The sequence below is a fragment of the Salmo salar genome, chromosome ssa09 (assembly GCF_905237065.1).
Source record: "Salmo salar chromosome ssa09, Ssal_v3.1, whole genome shotgun sequence".
In the NCBI taxonomy this organism is placed as follows: Eukaryota; Metazoa; Chordata; class Actinopteri; order Salmoniformes; family Salmonidae; genus Salmo; species Salmo salar.
The window spans coordinates 12,110,756-12,128,379 of NC_059450.1; the positions used below are offsets into that span (position 1 = coordinate 12,110,756).

The following is a 17,624-nucleotide window of genomic DNA, read 5'->3' on the forward strand; positions in this document are numbered from 1 at the left end:
CGTCCCCTTTGGCCAGTGTGCATAAAAAGCCTTGGTAACGAAATTAACATTAGACCAGAAAAGCGTGGAGCGATAGCTACATGTCTGAAATGGTTGGAACTTTGAACCTCAACACGAGATGAAGAAATAAACTCACCATTCTTTAGGCCATGAAAGATGGGGAGCTGCAGCCCACGTCTGAAGTGGTCTAAATCCTGACTATCAACACGAGGAAGAAGAGGCATAAAACTCCCCTCTCAGACAATCACTGGTACAGCTGAGACAAATATCTTAAACTCTTCAAAACATCCCATCCTACTACGAGTCTCAAATCACCATAGTACACTACTCTCATCACCGCACTGGAACCATCGTCACGACTGGCTTATCTTCAAATAAGCAGCTTCAGGAGCGAATGGAAGAGTGAACTCTGTAGTTATGTTCAGGACTACACAACGGACAACAGCACCCACACGTAAATACATTCATGATTTCTTATTTCGAACGGGCGGCGGTTCGTGTGCAAACTATATGATTGTGAGAATAGTTACAGAATGTATCCACGATAAGTGTCCCTTTCTCTCTCCCCTTGTCGTTGGGTAAAATGCCATATTGTGTCAGTCCGCTAGGGACCTTTGTCTCATGTAAAGGGTGTATGTTTATTCTGTGTTATTATTTAGTTAGCTAGTAAATAAATAATTAAACCAATTGGTGTAGTACTGAATCATGAGCAAGGCTGTGGTTTTTGCAGATGCATGTGATTATGACTGTCAGAATGAGGATATGATAAGATTTATAAGATGACTGTTCATCGATGTAATAGATATACCTTAGAGTTTAATTCAGGAGATGGTGACTCTTTAAAACAACCTCTTCCGTGGTGCCCCAAATCCTAAAGAGTTAAGTGTTACATGATTAATTTAAATTGGATAACAATTAAACATCGTTAGTGGATTAAATAATTAATGAATGTAAAGTCACGACACCAGGTACATTTCTATGGCAACGAATCCTTCAAACGTAACCTGCTTTGGGGTAGGCTAACTCCACTTTATCCTAAAATGAAGAGTCTGAGCCTTGAGTTGAGGACCAATCAAATCAGATTCCCTCCCTCTCGCAAAGAGTGCACCATCATTTCCTTCATTCTCCGGACCATTTGAGGAAGACGATTGATTAAACATTTTATTAATCAAATTACTGTGTTAAAAATAGTAATATTCTAACACACTTAGTGAACAGTTTATTAGGTACACCACCCCGTTCATGAAAATGGTTCTCTCCTATTGACAGTGAATCACATGGCCGTGGCTTGTGAAAGCAGGCTGACAGGCATCGAGGCATTCAGTTACTGTTCGATTGAATGATAGAATTGGCAAAACGAGTGACCTAAGCGGCTTTGAGCGTGGTATGATAGTCGGTGCCAGGCGCGCCGTTTCCAGTATCTCAGAAACAACTGGTTTCCTAGGCTTTTCACGCACGACAGTATCTATGGTTTACTGAGAATGGTGCGACAAACAAAAAAACATCCAGTCAGTAACAGTCATGTGGGCGAAAACAGCTTGTTGATGAGAGATAAAAAAGGAGAATGGCAAGAATCGTGCAAGCTAACAGGCGGGCCACAAACAGGCAAATAACGATGCAATAAAAACGGTGGTGTGCAGAACAGCATCTCGGAACACACAACTCGTGCCCACAGATGGGCTATCGCAGCAGACGACCACACCAGGTTCCACTCCTATCAGCTAAAAACAAGAAGAAGCAGCTCCAGTAGGCATGCGATCACCAACACTGGACAATTGAGGAGTGGAAAAACATTGCCTGCTCCGACCAATCCCGATTCCAGTTGGGTCATGCTGATGGCAGAATCAGGATTTGGTGTAAGCAGCATGAGCCCATGGCCCCATCCTGCCTGGTGTCAACGGTACAGACTGGTGGCAGTGGGGAATGGTTTCCTGTTACTCGTTAGGGTCCTTGATACCAATTGAGCAATGTTTCCATGCCCCAAAGAATTCCGGCTGTTCTGGGGGCAAAGGGGTTCTGACCCAGTTCTAGATGTACCTAATAAACTGGTCACTGAGTGTACAAAACATTAGGAACACCTTCCTAATATTGTGTTTGTAACCCCCTTTTGCTCTCAGAACAGCCTCAATTCGCATGACAATTTTTTTATTCAAGTGAAACATCCCATTCATCTCTAAGAGAGCCCTTTTTTCCAAGGGACTAGCTATGCGTGTGTGTGTGTGTGTTATCCCAGGGGCAGTGTGAATCCTGTCTGATATTAAATATGTCATTCAGCAATTTTTGTCTGCCTGTCTGTCAGTCCATCCGTCTGACGGTCACATTGTCCGTCCGTCCATCCCTGTCTGTCCACCCCCTTCCTTCTGCTCTCCCCCTTAACTCACCTTCTCTGTCCAGGAACTCTGGACTAAAGTTGGACTGATTTGTACTATGTAGATGTGGAGTTCCACAAAAGGATTCACTTTAGAGAGCATCTGTCTCTCTCTGACACACGAGTGACGCACACAAACACATGTGTATGTTTGCTATTTGAACAGTGATGGTAATCAGAACCAGGTCTTGATGTGAGATGGTTTATAAGACAGAGACGGGCCCAGAAGGCTAGCTAGCCATATAATATAAAAAGCAACAGCTGTTTCACACCAGTTAATCTCACACACAAACGTATATACTCATGCGACACACACACACACACACACACACACACACACACACACACACACACCTGATTAAGAGACAGAAACAGCCTAGAGAAGTACATGAGTGGAGAGCAGCTGCAGGTTGAAGACCTGGGAGGAGAGAGGTCCGGTTTCATGCTGAGAAACACATTGAGATCATCAGGAATACCAGGAACAACACTTTTACTGTCTACAAACACACACCATTTACACATCAGGCCTGCTGGGAATCTTTTAGACATATGTGAACGTATGACCAGCCCACCAACAGCGCAGAGAAACAGGCTGCAGTGAGAGAGACTGGGTACTATAGTGTGGGTCCTGCCTCTTCACTACTCCATCTTGTTTCACATCATTGGGACAACACATCGTTCTGTGTTTGTCTGTCTCGCATGCATGCAAGCCACACACACACGCACACACACACACACAGTTGCAGTGATCTACCTTGGCCAGCAGGCTGAGGGGGTCCACGGCGGGTAGTTCCTGCGTGATGTTGGGGACTTCCTGTTGGATGTAGAGCTGGAGCATGGAGCTCAGCTGAGACAGACCCTCCCTCCTCTCCTCTCCCATATCACACAGGTCTGTACAGGAGAAAGAGCGGTCAGTGGAGCCACACGTGCACAGTGACATGGTCGGTCTTTGTTTTCGCATTATTCATATTTCCTGGTAAGTAATCAACATGTAAGTATGAAGAGAGAAAAAATAACTATGCTATATTTGTTGCTGAGAGGAAGACTGGTAATGATCCACACAGAGAAAGAAGAGTAGAGAGAGAGGTGCGCACAACATTGGCTATCCTATAAGTAACTACTACAAATGACACTTGATTTACAGAAATAAATATGACCTGATTCAGAATGGTGTCAACAGTATATCATGAAAAGCTCAATGTATTGGGCTGATCAATATTTCGTGCTATAGTAATGTGTTGAAGTATATTACAAAATGTTCATACTTATGCAGGCCTTATTATCTATAAGTCTCTGCTAGGTAAAGCTCCGCCTTATCTCAGCTCACTGGTCACGATAACAACACCCACCCGTAGCACACGTTCCAGCAGGTATATTTCACTGGTCATCCCCAAAGCCAATTCCTCCTTTGGCCGCCTTTCCTTCCAGTTCTCTGCTGCCAGTGACTGGAACGAATTGCAAAAATCGCTGAAGCTGGAGACTTATATTTCCCTCACTAACTTTAAATCTGAGCAGCTAACCGATCGCTGCAGCTGTACATAGTCCATCTGTAAATAGCCCACCCAATCTACCTACCTCAATCCCATATTGTTTTTACTTACTTTTCTGCTCTTTTGCACTCCAGTATCGCTACTTGCACATCAAATCAAATGTATTTATAAAGCCCTTCTTACACCAGCTGATATCTCAAAGTGCTGTACAGAAACCCAGCCTAAAACCCCAAACAGCAAGCAATGCAGGTGTAGAAGCATGGTGGCTAAGAAAAACTCCCTAGAAAGGCCAGAACCTAGGAAGAAACGTAGAGAGGAACCAGGCTATGAGGGGTGGCCAGTCCTCTTCTGGCTGTGCCGGGTGGAGATTATAACTGAACATGGCCAAGATGGGTCAAATAATAATAATAATCACAGTGGATGTCGAGGGTGCAACAGGTAGTAAATGTCAGTTGGCTTTTCATAGCCAATCATTCAGAGTATCTCTACCGCTCCTGCTGTCTCTAGAGAGTTGAAAACAGCAGGTCTGGGACATGTGGCACGTCCGGTGAACAGGTCAGGATTCCATAGCCGCAGGCAGAACAGTTGAAACTGGAGCAGCAGCACGGCCAGGTGGACTGGGGACAGCAAGGAGTCATCAGGCCAGATAGCCCTAGGACCATGCCTCACTCCAGTGATAATCTGCTAAATTGTAATTACTTCGCTACTATGGCCAATTTATTGTCTACCTCCTCACGCCATTTGCACACACTGTATATAGACTCTTTTTTTCTATTGTGTTATTGACTGTACGCTTGATTATTCCATGTGTAACTCTGTTGTAGTTCGTGTCACACTGCTTTGCTTTATCTTGGCCAGGTCGCAGTTGTAAATGAGAACTTGTTCTCAACTAACTTACCTGGTTAAATAAAAAGGTGAAAAAAAATAATCATGAAAATAATGAAGTAATGTAAAATAAATACAATTAATCACCACATCAGAAACAATCAAAATGTCTGTTGTCTATTCTCTATTGTCCAACTCCAGTCCTCCAGCACCCCCAACAGCACACATTTTTATTGTAGCCCCAGGACAAGAACACCTGATTAAACTTGTAAACTAATCATCAATCTCTCAATGAGTTGAATCAGGTGAGTTTGTCAGAGGCTACAACAAAAATGAGTGCTGTTGGGGGTTCTCAAGGAGTGGAGTTGGGAAACACCGGTCTAACAGGTTTCTGTTTAGTGATGTTTAAAACCCTGCTGCAGTGTTGTTTTTGGTGGTAAAATGAATGTACGTCGCTCACAAGTCTACTGTAAACTCTACAGTCTGGGATAAAACCATTTTTTTAACGGACACTTTTTAGAGTAAACAGCTGAGGGATGAGGTTAGAGCACTGTTTCTTTCCTGGTCCTGGGGATCCAAAAATGGGTGCACAGTTTAGTTTTCACTCTAGTACTACACACCTGATTCCACCAATCAAAAAGGTTTGATGATGAGCTGATTAGTGTAATGAGGTACATAGTGCTAGGGCATATACAAAACATGTGCACCCCTTTGGGTCCCCAGGACCAGGATTGAGAAACACTGGGTTAAGGGTCAAGTTCCTGACTAGATGCGCATTTCATCAACCAATGGTTGCGTGCCACGTCGTCAACTTGCTATAAAATACACTGAGTGTACTAAACATTAAGAACACATTCCTAATACTGACATGTAAAATACCTATCCAGGCGTTGTAAGATCTGGCATGCGTCAGCAATATAGTCGGGCAGGAACTCGGCCCCCATCTTAACAACAGACGCAGATTGATTGTCAGCTGTGAACAAACTCACCGGTTATTAATACATAGGTATCAGAAAATTAGAACATTCCAATATTTTTGCAAAAATAACTACTTTCGGGCTGAAAATAAAAACTAGGGAAAGGTTTTCTTGGGAACCGAAGCATAGCTTCGAGTTTTGAGGCTTGTAGTGCAGCTTCACTAACATTGGGGAAATGTTAAGATATGGACATTCGGGGGACAATGCTATATCATGCTTGCTACTGCCTGTAGAAAAAGTAAACAGATTGTGGATGCTGTCACTGGCATACATAAACAACTCAAGGTGAGACTAATTTCAGCCAAACGTGTAGATTGGATGAACTCAACCAAGTGGCTCTAACTGTGGGTACCAAAAATGGATGGGCCAATCCCTGCTTTAATCCACATACACTACCGGTCAAAAGTTTTAGAACACCTACTCATTCCAGGGTTATTTATTTATTTTTACTATGTTCTACGTTATAGAATAATAGCGAAGCCATCAACACCATGAAATATAGTATACAGAAGATAGCCGTATTTGGTAAAAGTCCATATTATGGCAAGAACAGCTCAAATAAGCAAAGAGAAACGACAGTCCATCATTACTTTAAGACATGAAGGTCAGTCAATCCGGAAAATTTCAAGAACTTTGAAAGTTTCTTCAACTGCAGTTGCAAAAACCATAAAGCGCTATGATGAAACTGGCTCTCATGAGGACCGCCACAGGGAAGAAAGACCCAGAGTTACCTCTGCTGCAGAGGATAAGTTCATTAAAGTTACCAGCCTCAGAAATTGCAGCCCAAATAAATGCTTCAGAGTTCAAGTAACAGACACATCTCAATATCAACTATTCAGAGGAGAATCAGGCCTTCGTGGTCAAATTGCTGCAAAGAAACCACTACAAAGAAGAGACTTGCTTGGGCCAAGAAACTGGAGCAATGGACAATAGACCGGTGGAAATCAGTCCTTTGATCTGTAGTTCAACTTGGAGATTTTTGGTTCTGACCGCTGTGTCTTTGTGAGACGCAGCGTAGGTGAATGGATGATCTCTGCATGTGTGGTTCCCACCATGAAGCATGGAGGAGGTGGGTGATGGTGCTTTGCTCGTGACACTGTCGGTGATGTATTTAGAATTTACAACACACTTAACCAGCATGGCTACCACAGCATTCTGCAGCGATACGCCATCCCATCTGGTTTGCGCTTAGTGGGAATATGATTTGTTTTTCAACAGGACAATGACCCAACACACCTCCAGGCTGTGTAAGGGCTATTTGACCAAGAAGAAGAGTGATGGAGTGCTGCATCAGATGACTTGGTCTCCACAATCACCCAACCTCAACAAAGTGAGATGGTTTGGGATGAGCCAGACCACAGAATCTTTCGGATTTGCCTGTATATTATGCTCCAAGTCTTTCACGTGCGTTTCTGTAAACTCCAGGCGTGCTGACATGTGCCTTTCTCTCAGGAGTGGCTTCTGTCTGGCCAGTCTCCAATAAAACCCAGATTGGTGAAGTGCTGTAGAAACTGTTGTCCTTTTGCGAGGTTCTCCCATCTCAGCCAAGGTACTCCGTAGTTCTGTCAGAGTGGTCATTAGATTCTTGGTCAACTCTGACCAAGGTCCTTGGTCGGACGGCCAGCGCTAGGCAGAGTCTGGGAAGTTTCTTATTTTTATTTTTTTTTCAATTTCCCAATAATGGAGATCATGGTGTTCTTGGAAACTTTCAACACTCTAGAAATGGTTTAATATCCTTCCCCGGATATATGCCTCATCACAATTCTCTCTCAGAGATCTATGGACAGTTCCTTGGACTTCATAGTGTAGTTTCTGCTCTGATGTGCACTGTCAACTGTGGGGTACAGGGGTGTGAATACTTATGTAAAATTGATATTTCTGTATTTAATTATTATTATTTTTTTTTATCACTTTACCATTATGAGGTATTTTGTGAAGATGGATCAGAAAAAAAATATATTTAATACATTTTGAATTAAGGCTGTAACAAAATGTGGAATAAGTCTAGAGAATACTTATTGGGGGCACTGTACAAGTACCACAAATATGCAGAGGTTGAACGCTCATATATTTTGGAACACTTGAAAACATAAAATACACAAATAATATGATATACACATGAGATGATCAACAACCCAAACTGACGAGCTGCAGTTCGTTAATCACAGTTTAATACACAGAACACAAATAAGTCAAGCCTATATGATATGTACTTCAGCTATGGATATCACATGAGATACTACATAGAAGACGAGATGCACGACACAAATGACACTAGGAACTTCTCACATAAACTTCAACTCTAAAATTTAAACGGAGCATACGTCAAACGATATGTTCCATTACTCCTTAGATATGGTATTCTGTGCTGAAAAATAAAGATCTTAAGATCTCCTGAACATGAATAGTCAGTCTCAATGAGTGTTCGAAGCGACCATTGATTTCATATTGTACTGTGTCGCTCTGCCTGCTATCTATGTGGCTAGCTGTACTCTGTTAACGTCGGGAGCTACTAACGTGGCTCCCGTTAGATTTGTCATCCATCTTCTCATCTCAGATCTCATCTAGGTCTTAAATATCAGGGCTGTGCATTTCATAACCAGGGGACAACCGTTTGGATTTACTCAAACATTCTACGTAACATGCCTTTCTCTTATTCTTTGTCAACATTTTCTGGATGATGTGCATCCCCCTGGAGAGATATGTGATGACAGCACACAACTTCTGTGGTACCAGAGTAATCGCTCCATTAGGAAATCCAACTTACTCTCCATTTCTCCGCCATAGTGACATTACTGAAAATGCTTAAAGTGCTTTCGGTTAAGTATTCAGACCCTTTGACTTTTTCCGTATTTAGTTACGTTACAGCCTTGTTCTACAACTGATTAAATAGGTTTTTTTCACTCATCAATCTACACACAACACACCATAACGTCAAAGCAAAAACAGGTTTGTAGAAATTTTTGCAAATTTATTACAAACACAAAACTGAAATATCACATTTCCATAAGTCTTCAGACCATTTACTCTGTACTTTGTTGAAGCACCTTTGGCAGCGATTACGGCCCCGAGTCTTCTTAGGGATGACGCTACAAGCTTGGCACACCTGTATTTGGTGGGTGTTTCTCCCATTCTTCTCTGCATTTCCTCTCAAGCTCTGTCAGGTTGGATGGGGAGCATTGCTGCACAGCTATTTTCAGGTCTCTCCAGAGATGTTCGATCGAGTTCAAGTCCAGCTGTGTGCTTAGGGTTGTTGTCATGTTGGAAGGTGAACCTTCGCCTCAGTCTGCGGTCCTGAGCGCTCTGGAGCAGGCTTTCATCAAGGATCTCTGTACTTTGCGCCATTCATCGTTCCCTCAATCCTGACTAGTCTCCCAGTCTCTGCCGCTGAAAAACATCCCCAAAGCATGCTGCCACCACCATGCTTCACCGTAGGGATGGTGCCAGGTTTCCTCCAGACATGATGCTTGGCATTCAGGCCAAAGAGTTCAATCTTGGTTTCATCAGACCAGACAATATCGTTTCTCATGTACTGATTCCTTTAGGTGCCTTTTGGCAAACTCCAACTGGGCTGTCATGTGCCTTTTACTGAGGAGTGGCTCCCGCCTGTCCACTCTACCATAAAGGCCTGATTGGTGGAGTGCTGCAGAGATGGTTGTCACCTCCCTGACCAAGGCCCTTCTCCCCCGATTGGTAGTTTGGCCGGGCAGCCAGCTCAGGAAGAGTCTTGGTGGTTCCAAACTTCTTCCATTTAAGAATGATGGAGGAGGCCACTGTGTTCTTGGGGACCTTCAATGCTGCAGAAATGTTTTGTACCCTTCCCCAGATCTGTGCCTCGACACAATCCTGTCTCAGAGCTCTACAGACAATTCCGTTGACCTCCTGGCTTGGTTTTTGCTCTGACATGCACTGTCAACTGTGGGACCTTATATAGACAGGTATACGCCTTCAAATAGTGTCCAATTAAATTGCATTTACCACAGGTGGCCTCCAATCAAGTTGTAGAAACATCTCAAGGATGCTCAATAGAAACAGGATGCACTTGAGCTCATTTTCGAGTCTCATAGCAAAGGGTCTGAATACTTACGTAAATAAGGTTTTTCTGTTTTTATTTGTAATACATTTGCAAACATTTCTAAAAACCTGTTTTCGCTTTATCATTATGGGGTGGTGTGTGTAGATTGATGAGGAAAAACATGTATTTAATACATTTTAGAATAAGGCTGTAACGAAACAAAATGTGGAAAAAGGGAAGGGGTCTGAATACTTTCCGAATGCACTGTAACGGCACTTGTGTTGACTGATGCGTTGATGGATGTGTAATTGTATCTGTTGCTTTTGAATTGCATTTGTCCTAATGTGTAATTGTAAATGTATGGTGTTGTATTGAGACTGACCATGTTGATTTATTGTTCCTAGGGCACCCTTGTAAATGAGACCCTGATCTCAATGGGTTTCCCCTGGTTAAATAAAGAAAGAAAATGAAAAGAAAAAGAAATCTTCAAAAACAATAATCTAGTGGTGGTGTCTATTATTCTCCTTCCCTTTCCCTTCCTAGTGTTTTCCACGGTAGGAACTTGGAGGGGTCTCTGCCGCCATCTTAGTTTCTGATAATGACATGTGAAATAACCTGGGTCCATTAATACTAGTTATGGTCACCTACACCACTTCTACCATATACAGTATCTGCATGTTAGCCGACCAACACAGTCAAAACAAAGACTTCATGATCACCATTATAATGAGAAGAATGCTTTGGTCACATCTGAGCTGCCTTGTTGACCACTTCCTGTATATTTCATGAGGAGTGATGCTCTGGTTATATTCCCATGTTGTGGGAAGCTGCTAGCTGGACTAAGAGACTGGAAGAGAGCCACAGGTTTGAGCCAGACAGACACAACTTCTCCTTCCGCCCCTACTACTGTCCACACTGTGTCTGACACTGTCCTCATCATGTCTAATGTCCCCACTGTGTCTGACACTGTCCTCATCATGTCTAATGTCCCCACTGTGTCTGACACTGTCCTCATCATGTCTAATGTCCCCACTGTGTCTGACACTGTCCTCATCATGTCTAATGTCCCCACTGTGTCTGACACTGTCCTCATCATGTCTAATGTCCCCATTATGTCTGACACTGTCCTCATCATGTCTAATGTCCCCACTGTGTCTGACACTGTCCTGATCATGTCTAATGTCCCCATTATGTCTGACACTGTCCTCATCATGTCTAATGTCCCCATTATGTCTGATAGTGTTTGATTATGTCCCCACTTTGTCGGTGGCGTCTAACCAACACCTAGTCCTGTAGCTGACGTTGTGTACTTAATCGTCCCAACCTTCGCTCTCTCTCTCCCGCTACTCTCTCCTCTTCCATCCTATCATCTCTTCCCTCTGCTCAAACCTTCTCCAACCTATCTCCTGATTCTGCCTCCTCAACCCTCCTCTCCTCCCTTTCTGCATCCTTTGATTTTCTCTGTCCCCTATCCTCCAGGCCGGCTCGGTCCTCCCCTCCTGCTCCGTGGCTCGACGACTCACTACGAGCTCACAGAACAGGGCTCCGGGCAGCCGAGCGGAAATGGAGGAAAACTCGCCTCCCTGCGGACCTGGCATCCTTTCACTCCCTCCGCTCTACATTCTCCTCTTCTGTCTCTGCTGCTAAAGCCACTTTCTACCACTCTAAATTCCAAGCATCTGCCTCTAACCCTAGGAAGCTCTTTGCTACCTTCTCCTCCCTCCTGAATCCTCCTCCCCTCCCCCCCTCCTCCCTCTCTGCGGATGACTTCGTCAACCATTTTGAAAAGAAGGTTGACGATATCCGATCCTCGTTTGCTAAGTCAAACGACACCGCTGGTCCTGCTCACACTGCCCTACCCTGTGCTTTGACCTCTTTCTCCCCTCTCTCTCCAGATGAAATCTCGCGTCTTGTGACGGCCGGCCGCCCAACAACCTGCCCACTTGACCCTATCCCCTCCTCTCTTCTCCAGACCATTTCCGGAGACCTTCTCCCCTTCCTCACCTCGCTCATCAACTCATCCTTGACCGCTGGCTACGTCCCTTCCGTCTTCAAGAGAGCGAGAGTTGCACCCCTTCTGAAAAAACCTACACTCGATCCCTCCGATGTCAACAACTACAGACCAGTATCCCTTCTTTCTTTTCTCTCCAAAACTCTTGAACGTGCCGTCCTTGGCCAGCTCTCCTGCTATCTCTCTCAGAATGACCTTCTTGATCCTAATCAGTCAGGTTTCAAGACTGGGCATTCAACTGAGACTGCTCTTCTCTGTGTCACGGAGGCTCTCCGCACTGCTAAAGCTAACTCTCTCTCCTCTGCTCTCATCCTTCTAGACCTATCTGCTGCCTTTGATAATGTGAACCATCAGACCCTCCACTCCACCCTCTCCGAGTTGGGCATCTCCGGCGCGGCCCACGCTTGGATTGCGTCCTACCTGACAGGTCGCTCCTACCAGGTGGCGTGGCGAGAATCTGTCTCCGCACCATGCGCTCTCACCACTGGTGTCCCACAGGGCTCTGTTCCAGGCCCTCTCCTATTCTCGCTATACACCAAGTCACTTGGCTCTGTCATATCCTCACATGGTCTCTCCTATCATTGCTATGCAGACGACACACAATTAATCTTCTCCTTTCCCCCTTCTGATAACCAGGCGGCGAATCGCATCTCTGCATGTCTGTCAGACATATCAGTGTGGATGACGGATCACCAGCTCAAGCTGAACCTCGGCAAGACGGAGCTGCTCTTCCTCCCGGGGAAGGACTGCCCGTTCCATGATCTCGCCATCACGGTTGACAACTCCCTTGTGTCCTCCTCCCAGAGTGCTAAGAACCTTGGCATGATCCTGGACAACACCCTGTCGTTCTCCACTGACATCAAGGCGGTGACCCGATCCTGTAGGTTCATGCTCTACAACATTCGCAGAGTACGACCCTGCCTCACACAGGAAGCGGCGCAGGTCCTAATCCAGGCACTTGTCATCTCCCGTCTGGATTACTGCAACTCGCTGTTGGCTGGGCTCCCTGCCTGTGCCATTAAACCCCTACAACTCATCCAGAACGCCGCAGCCCGTCTGGTGTTCAACCTTCCCAAGTTCTCTCACGTCACCCCGCTCCTCCGCTCTCTCCATTGGCTTCCAGTTGAAGCTCGCATCCGCTACAAGACCATGGTGATTGCCTACGGAGCTGTGAAGGGAACGGCACCTCCATACCTTCAGGCTCTGATCAGGCCCTACACCCAAACAAGGGCACTGCGTTCATCCACCTCTGGCCTGCTGGCCCCCCTACCTCTGAGGAAGCACAGTTCCCGCTCAGCCCAGTCAAAACTGTTCGCTGCTCTGACACCCCAATGGTGGAACAAGCTCCCTCACGACGCCAGGACAGCGGAGTCAATCACCACCTTCCGGAGACACCTGAAACCCCACCTCTTTAAGGAATACCTAGGATAGGATAAAGTAATCCTTCTGACCCCCCCCCCCCCCTAAAAGATTTAGATGCACTATTGTAAAGTGGTTGTTCCACTGGATTATCATAAGGTGAATGCACCAATTTGTAAGTCGCTCTGGATAAGAGCGTCTGCTAAATGACTTAAATGTAATGTAATGTAATAATGTAAATGTAATCTGAGACCTGGGGACAACATGTAAACACCCCCTGTAGATGCACGGCCAGGCTATGTCCCATCCTGGCCAGGCTATGTCCCACCCTGGCCAGGCTAGAAAGGACTTCTCCTGCTGTCTGAGTTGATGTTTGAAAATTATAGATGAATGTAAAGAACTGTGGAGGAGATGTGATTGACTCTGTATATTTCCATATGTGTGTGTGTGTGTGTGTGTGTGTGTGTGTGTGTGTGTGCGTGCGTGCGTGCGTGCATATATACACACATACACATACATACATACATAGTTTTGTTAGAAGAGAAAGGCAAAACAAAGTATTGAATGTCACTTTTGTAGGGGAGGTGATAGAGACTTACGTGACTCATGCTCCTCTAAAGAACACAGCCCTGGAGAAGTCTGCGATGGACTCAACTAAAGGAAGAGAAGAGGGAGACAGAGAGAGAGAGATGTAGGAGGTAGAAGTGGCGGAAAAACAGAAGAGGAAAATGGTAAAAGAGGAAGAAGTGTAAAACTAAATGAGATCAATGATTTATCATGAGAACCGTCTAAAAACAAAACAAGCTTTCTCATCCAGGTCTATTAACCCTAGGTTGTTGGGCTCAATTCCATATTCATTTTCTGTGAGGATTTTTCAACTTCTGAAATGAGTTTCAGATCACTTCCTGAAATGACTGGATTGAAAAACAGATTGACCAGTCAATTCGGGACATTGAACCAATCATTGAGCGAGTCAGGGGAGGCGTACCAATCTAAAGATGATTCTGGCTGCCAGACGGACAGAGTCAGTGGGGATTCTGGGATGGAGGCTGCGGAGACATTTACACTCCCTCTTATGGTCCGACCATGCCTGTTTCTGTAGAGAAAACACAATTTAAAAAATATATTTTATTCGTTTTCATATGGATAGAAAAGATATAGGAATGGGACCAGTACAAACTGAAAAGGCGTCGAGAGATTTGGAAAGAACTGAAGGGAATGAACTCTTGAAAATAGAAGTTAAGGCAACGTGAAGTGGAAGAGAGGGGGGGAAAAAATGTATGTACTTTACAAAACACACACAGGCAGATGTGCATCAGTGTGCGTGTGTGGCCGTGTGCGTGCATGCGTGTGCGAGTGAGTGGGATGGGAAGTCAGGGGCGTTTGTTAGCGGGAAATAAGAGGTGAACGGTGACATTTCATATCAGAGAGGAGGAGGCTACACTAGGGTTAGGGGACCTCGTGTGCAATTGTCCAATAAAGTGACCTTAAATGTAAAGGTTAGCGTCGATGTGAAAGAAAGGTGGCTAAAAGGTGAACATACAGTGTTGGCTTGAGATCTGTGCATGTCAAATTATAATTTACACAGAGGCAGTGTTTGCACTATACAAGACTTGTGTTGATTTCAATTTTGTTGCAACGGGGGCTGGATGTTGCTTTGCACCATGCCTGGAAATAATCTAGGGGAAACACTGCACAGAAGGACGAGGTAGAGGAGCACACACACACACACTTGTCACAGACACATACCTGTTGTGTAATGGAAACCAGTTTATATGGGGAGCAGCAGTGGGCAGCATTGTGTCATTCATTTCATTAGGTGACATCATGTGTTGATGAAGGAATTGGGTCAGTCTCAGATGTTACACCGCACACACACACACACACACACACACACACACATCCCTAGATCTATTGTTCCCCTACAATAGGGTTATTTCTTTCACATCCATCTTCCCTTTCTTTAGGTACTTGAATGAGTGGAAACAGCAATGGACAAAATGTGACAACTTCTGGTTGGGCTGCTTACCTGGCAGGTGACGTCACAATACCGCGCTACCTTACACTGAGAACATCTCAGGAGGGTTTTACGCCTAAAGAGACAGAGAGAGAGCGTGGGAGAGAGAGAGAGAGAGAGAGACAGAGAGAGAGCGTGGGAGAGAGAGAGAGAGAGACAGAGACGAGAGAGAGAGAGAGACAGAGAGAGAGAGAGAGAGACAGAGAGAGAGAGAGACAGAGAGACAGAGAGACAGAGAGACAGAGAGAGAGAGAGAGAGAGAGAGAGATACAGGGAAGGGGAGAGAGGGAGACCGAGAGAGAGAGAGAAACAACATTAACTCACAGTTGATTTGGGGAGTTTTTCCCTCTCAGGCAGTGCCCCACATACAGTGCCTTCAGAAAGTATTCGTCACACCCCTTGACTTTTTCCACATTTTGTTGGGGTACAGCCTGAATTTTAAATTGAGATTTGTCGTCACTGGCATACACCATAATGTCAAAGTGGAATTGTTTGACATTTTTACAAATTCATAAAAAATTTAAAGCTTAAGTAACTGTGCAAATGTTTACTCATGAACTTATTGAAGCTTTCCATAACAAATTGGTGGAATACTATTGACTCAAGACATCAATAGTACTAAACCCCTTTGTTATGGCAAGCCTAAATAATGCCTTGCAAAGGTGACCTATTGAATATCTATACACCCAGTCACTACAAAGATAAAGGCGTCCTTCCTAACTCAGTTGCCAGAGAGGAAGGAAACCACTACAAGGTCAATGGTGATTTTAAAACAGTTTGTATTTAATGGCTGTGATAAGAGATAACTGAGGATGGATCAACAACATTGTAGATACTCCACAATATTAACCCAAATGACAGAGTGAAAAGAAGAAATACTGTACAGAATAAAAAATTCTTCCAAAACATGCATCCTGTTTGCAACAAGGCAATAAAGTAATACTGCAAAAAATGTGGCAAAGCAATTAACTTTTTGTTCTGAATACAAAGAGTTATGTTTGGGGCAAATCCAATACAACACATTACTGAGTACCACCATATTTACTGAGTACCTCCATATTTTCAAGCATAGTGGTGGCTGCAGCATGTTATGTGTATGCTTGTAATTGTTGGGGAGTTTTTCAGGATAAAAACAAACAAAAAAAGACACGGAATGGAGCTAAGCACAGGAAAAATCCTAGAGAATAACCTGGTTCAGTCTGCTTTCCACCAGACACTGGGAGATGAATTCACCTTTCAGCTGGACAATAACCTAAAACATAAAGCCAAATCAACACTGGAGTTGCTTACCAAGAAGAGGGTGAATGTTCCTGAGTGGCCGAGTTACAGTTTTCAATTAAATCTCTTTGAAAATCTATGGCAATATCTGAAAGTGGTTGTCTGGCAATGGTCAACAACCAATTTGTCAGAGCTTGAAGAATTTTGAAAAGAATAATAATTGGCAAATCCAGGTGTGGAATCAAGAAATATTAGTGTTGTAAAAAAAATGAAAAATACGAATGTTAGAATTTTTCTTCCACTTTGACATTAGTAATTTCTTTAGATTGATTTAATTGTCATATTTTTTTGTCAACAATTTTAATTCCAATTTGTAAAACAACAAAATGTGGAAAAGGTCAAGGGGTGTGAATACTTTCTGAAGGCACTGTATCTCAGATACCCAGATCATGAAATATGGCGTCTTCAAACGAAAAATCTGTGCCGTTGGGGGGGGGAACTCGAGAACCGGAGTTGGGAAACACTGCCCTAAATGACACCCCATAACCTAGTCCTAGATAATACACTACTTTTGACCTGGGACACATACTGTAGGGTTAGGGGTGGCAAGTGGCCACAGTAGTGCACCAAAGGGAATAGGGTAGCATTTGAGACGCAGATTTTGTTTCTGAACCTGAAGAGGATCCACTGAAACCAGTCACTGGTGTACAGTATGCCCCCAAGACATCATTTGAATGGCATGACTAACCACACTTTCATCAGCAGTATGTATCAACTAGTATGTGTTTGTGTGTGTGTGTGTAATTACCAGATTTCTTCAAATCTCTCAGTCTCCTGAACTGTGTGTGCACAATGTCTGACAACGAGTAGACACGACCCCTGGGTATATCTGGTTAATAGCTTGCTCCAGTCAAATCAACATGACTCGCTCACTGTTCTGTGTTCAGCATTTCTACGTCGGTCTGTGACTGAGGCTTGTGTGCGTGTGTGTGTGTGTGTGTGTGTGTACACGTTGTTTTATTTCCTCCCTTTGTAAAGTAATTCCAACAGAAAGCTGCAGGTCCTACAATCAAAACATGTGTAATCTAATCATGAAGTATTATGAGAGGTCCTTATGATTTTGTCACTGACGCATGAGAATGTGACATTAATGATGTAATCTTAGCTCACATTACTAGGCTGCGCACACACTGCTGGCAGCGGCCTGCTTCCTCTCAGCATGAAAGACATTGAGTGTTTCCTATCCACTCATTTGTCAGAGTGGTTAAAATACTTTGCAGTTGTTTTTGGCTCTCTGAGACGTAGCTAACACACACTTACCCTCCCTATTTCCTAATAACCTCC

At 44.2% G+C, this 17,624-nt stretch overlaps 1 protein-coding gene across 1 annotated transcript in view; it reads right to left on the bottom strand.

Moving 5' to 3' along the window:
• smyd3 (SET and MYND domain containing 3) overlaps positions 1-17,624 on the bottom strand; it is a 211,478-nt gene that overhangs the window by 177,763 nt on the left and 16,091 nt on the right. The window contains 4 exon segments of the mRNA NM_001140394.1: positions 3,123-3,259; positions 13,645-13,699; positions 14,034-14,141; positions 15,075-15,138. Of these exon segments, the coding sequence (NP_001133866.1) occupies positions 3,123-3,259; positions 13,645-13,699; positions 14,034-14,141; positions 15,075-15,138 (364 nt within the window).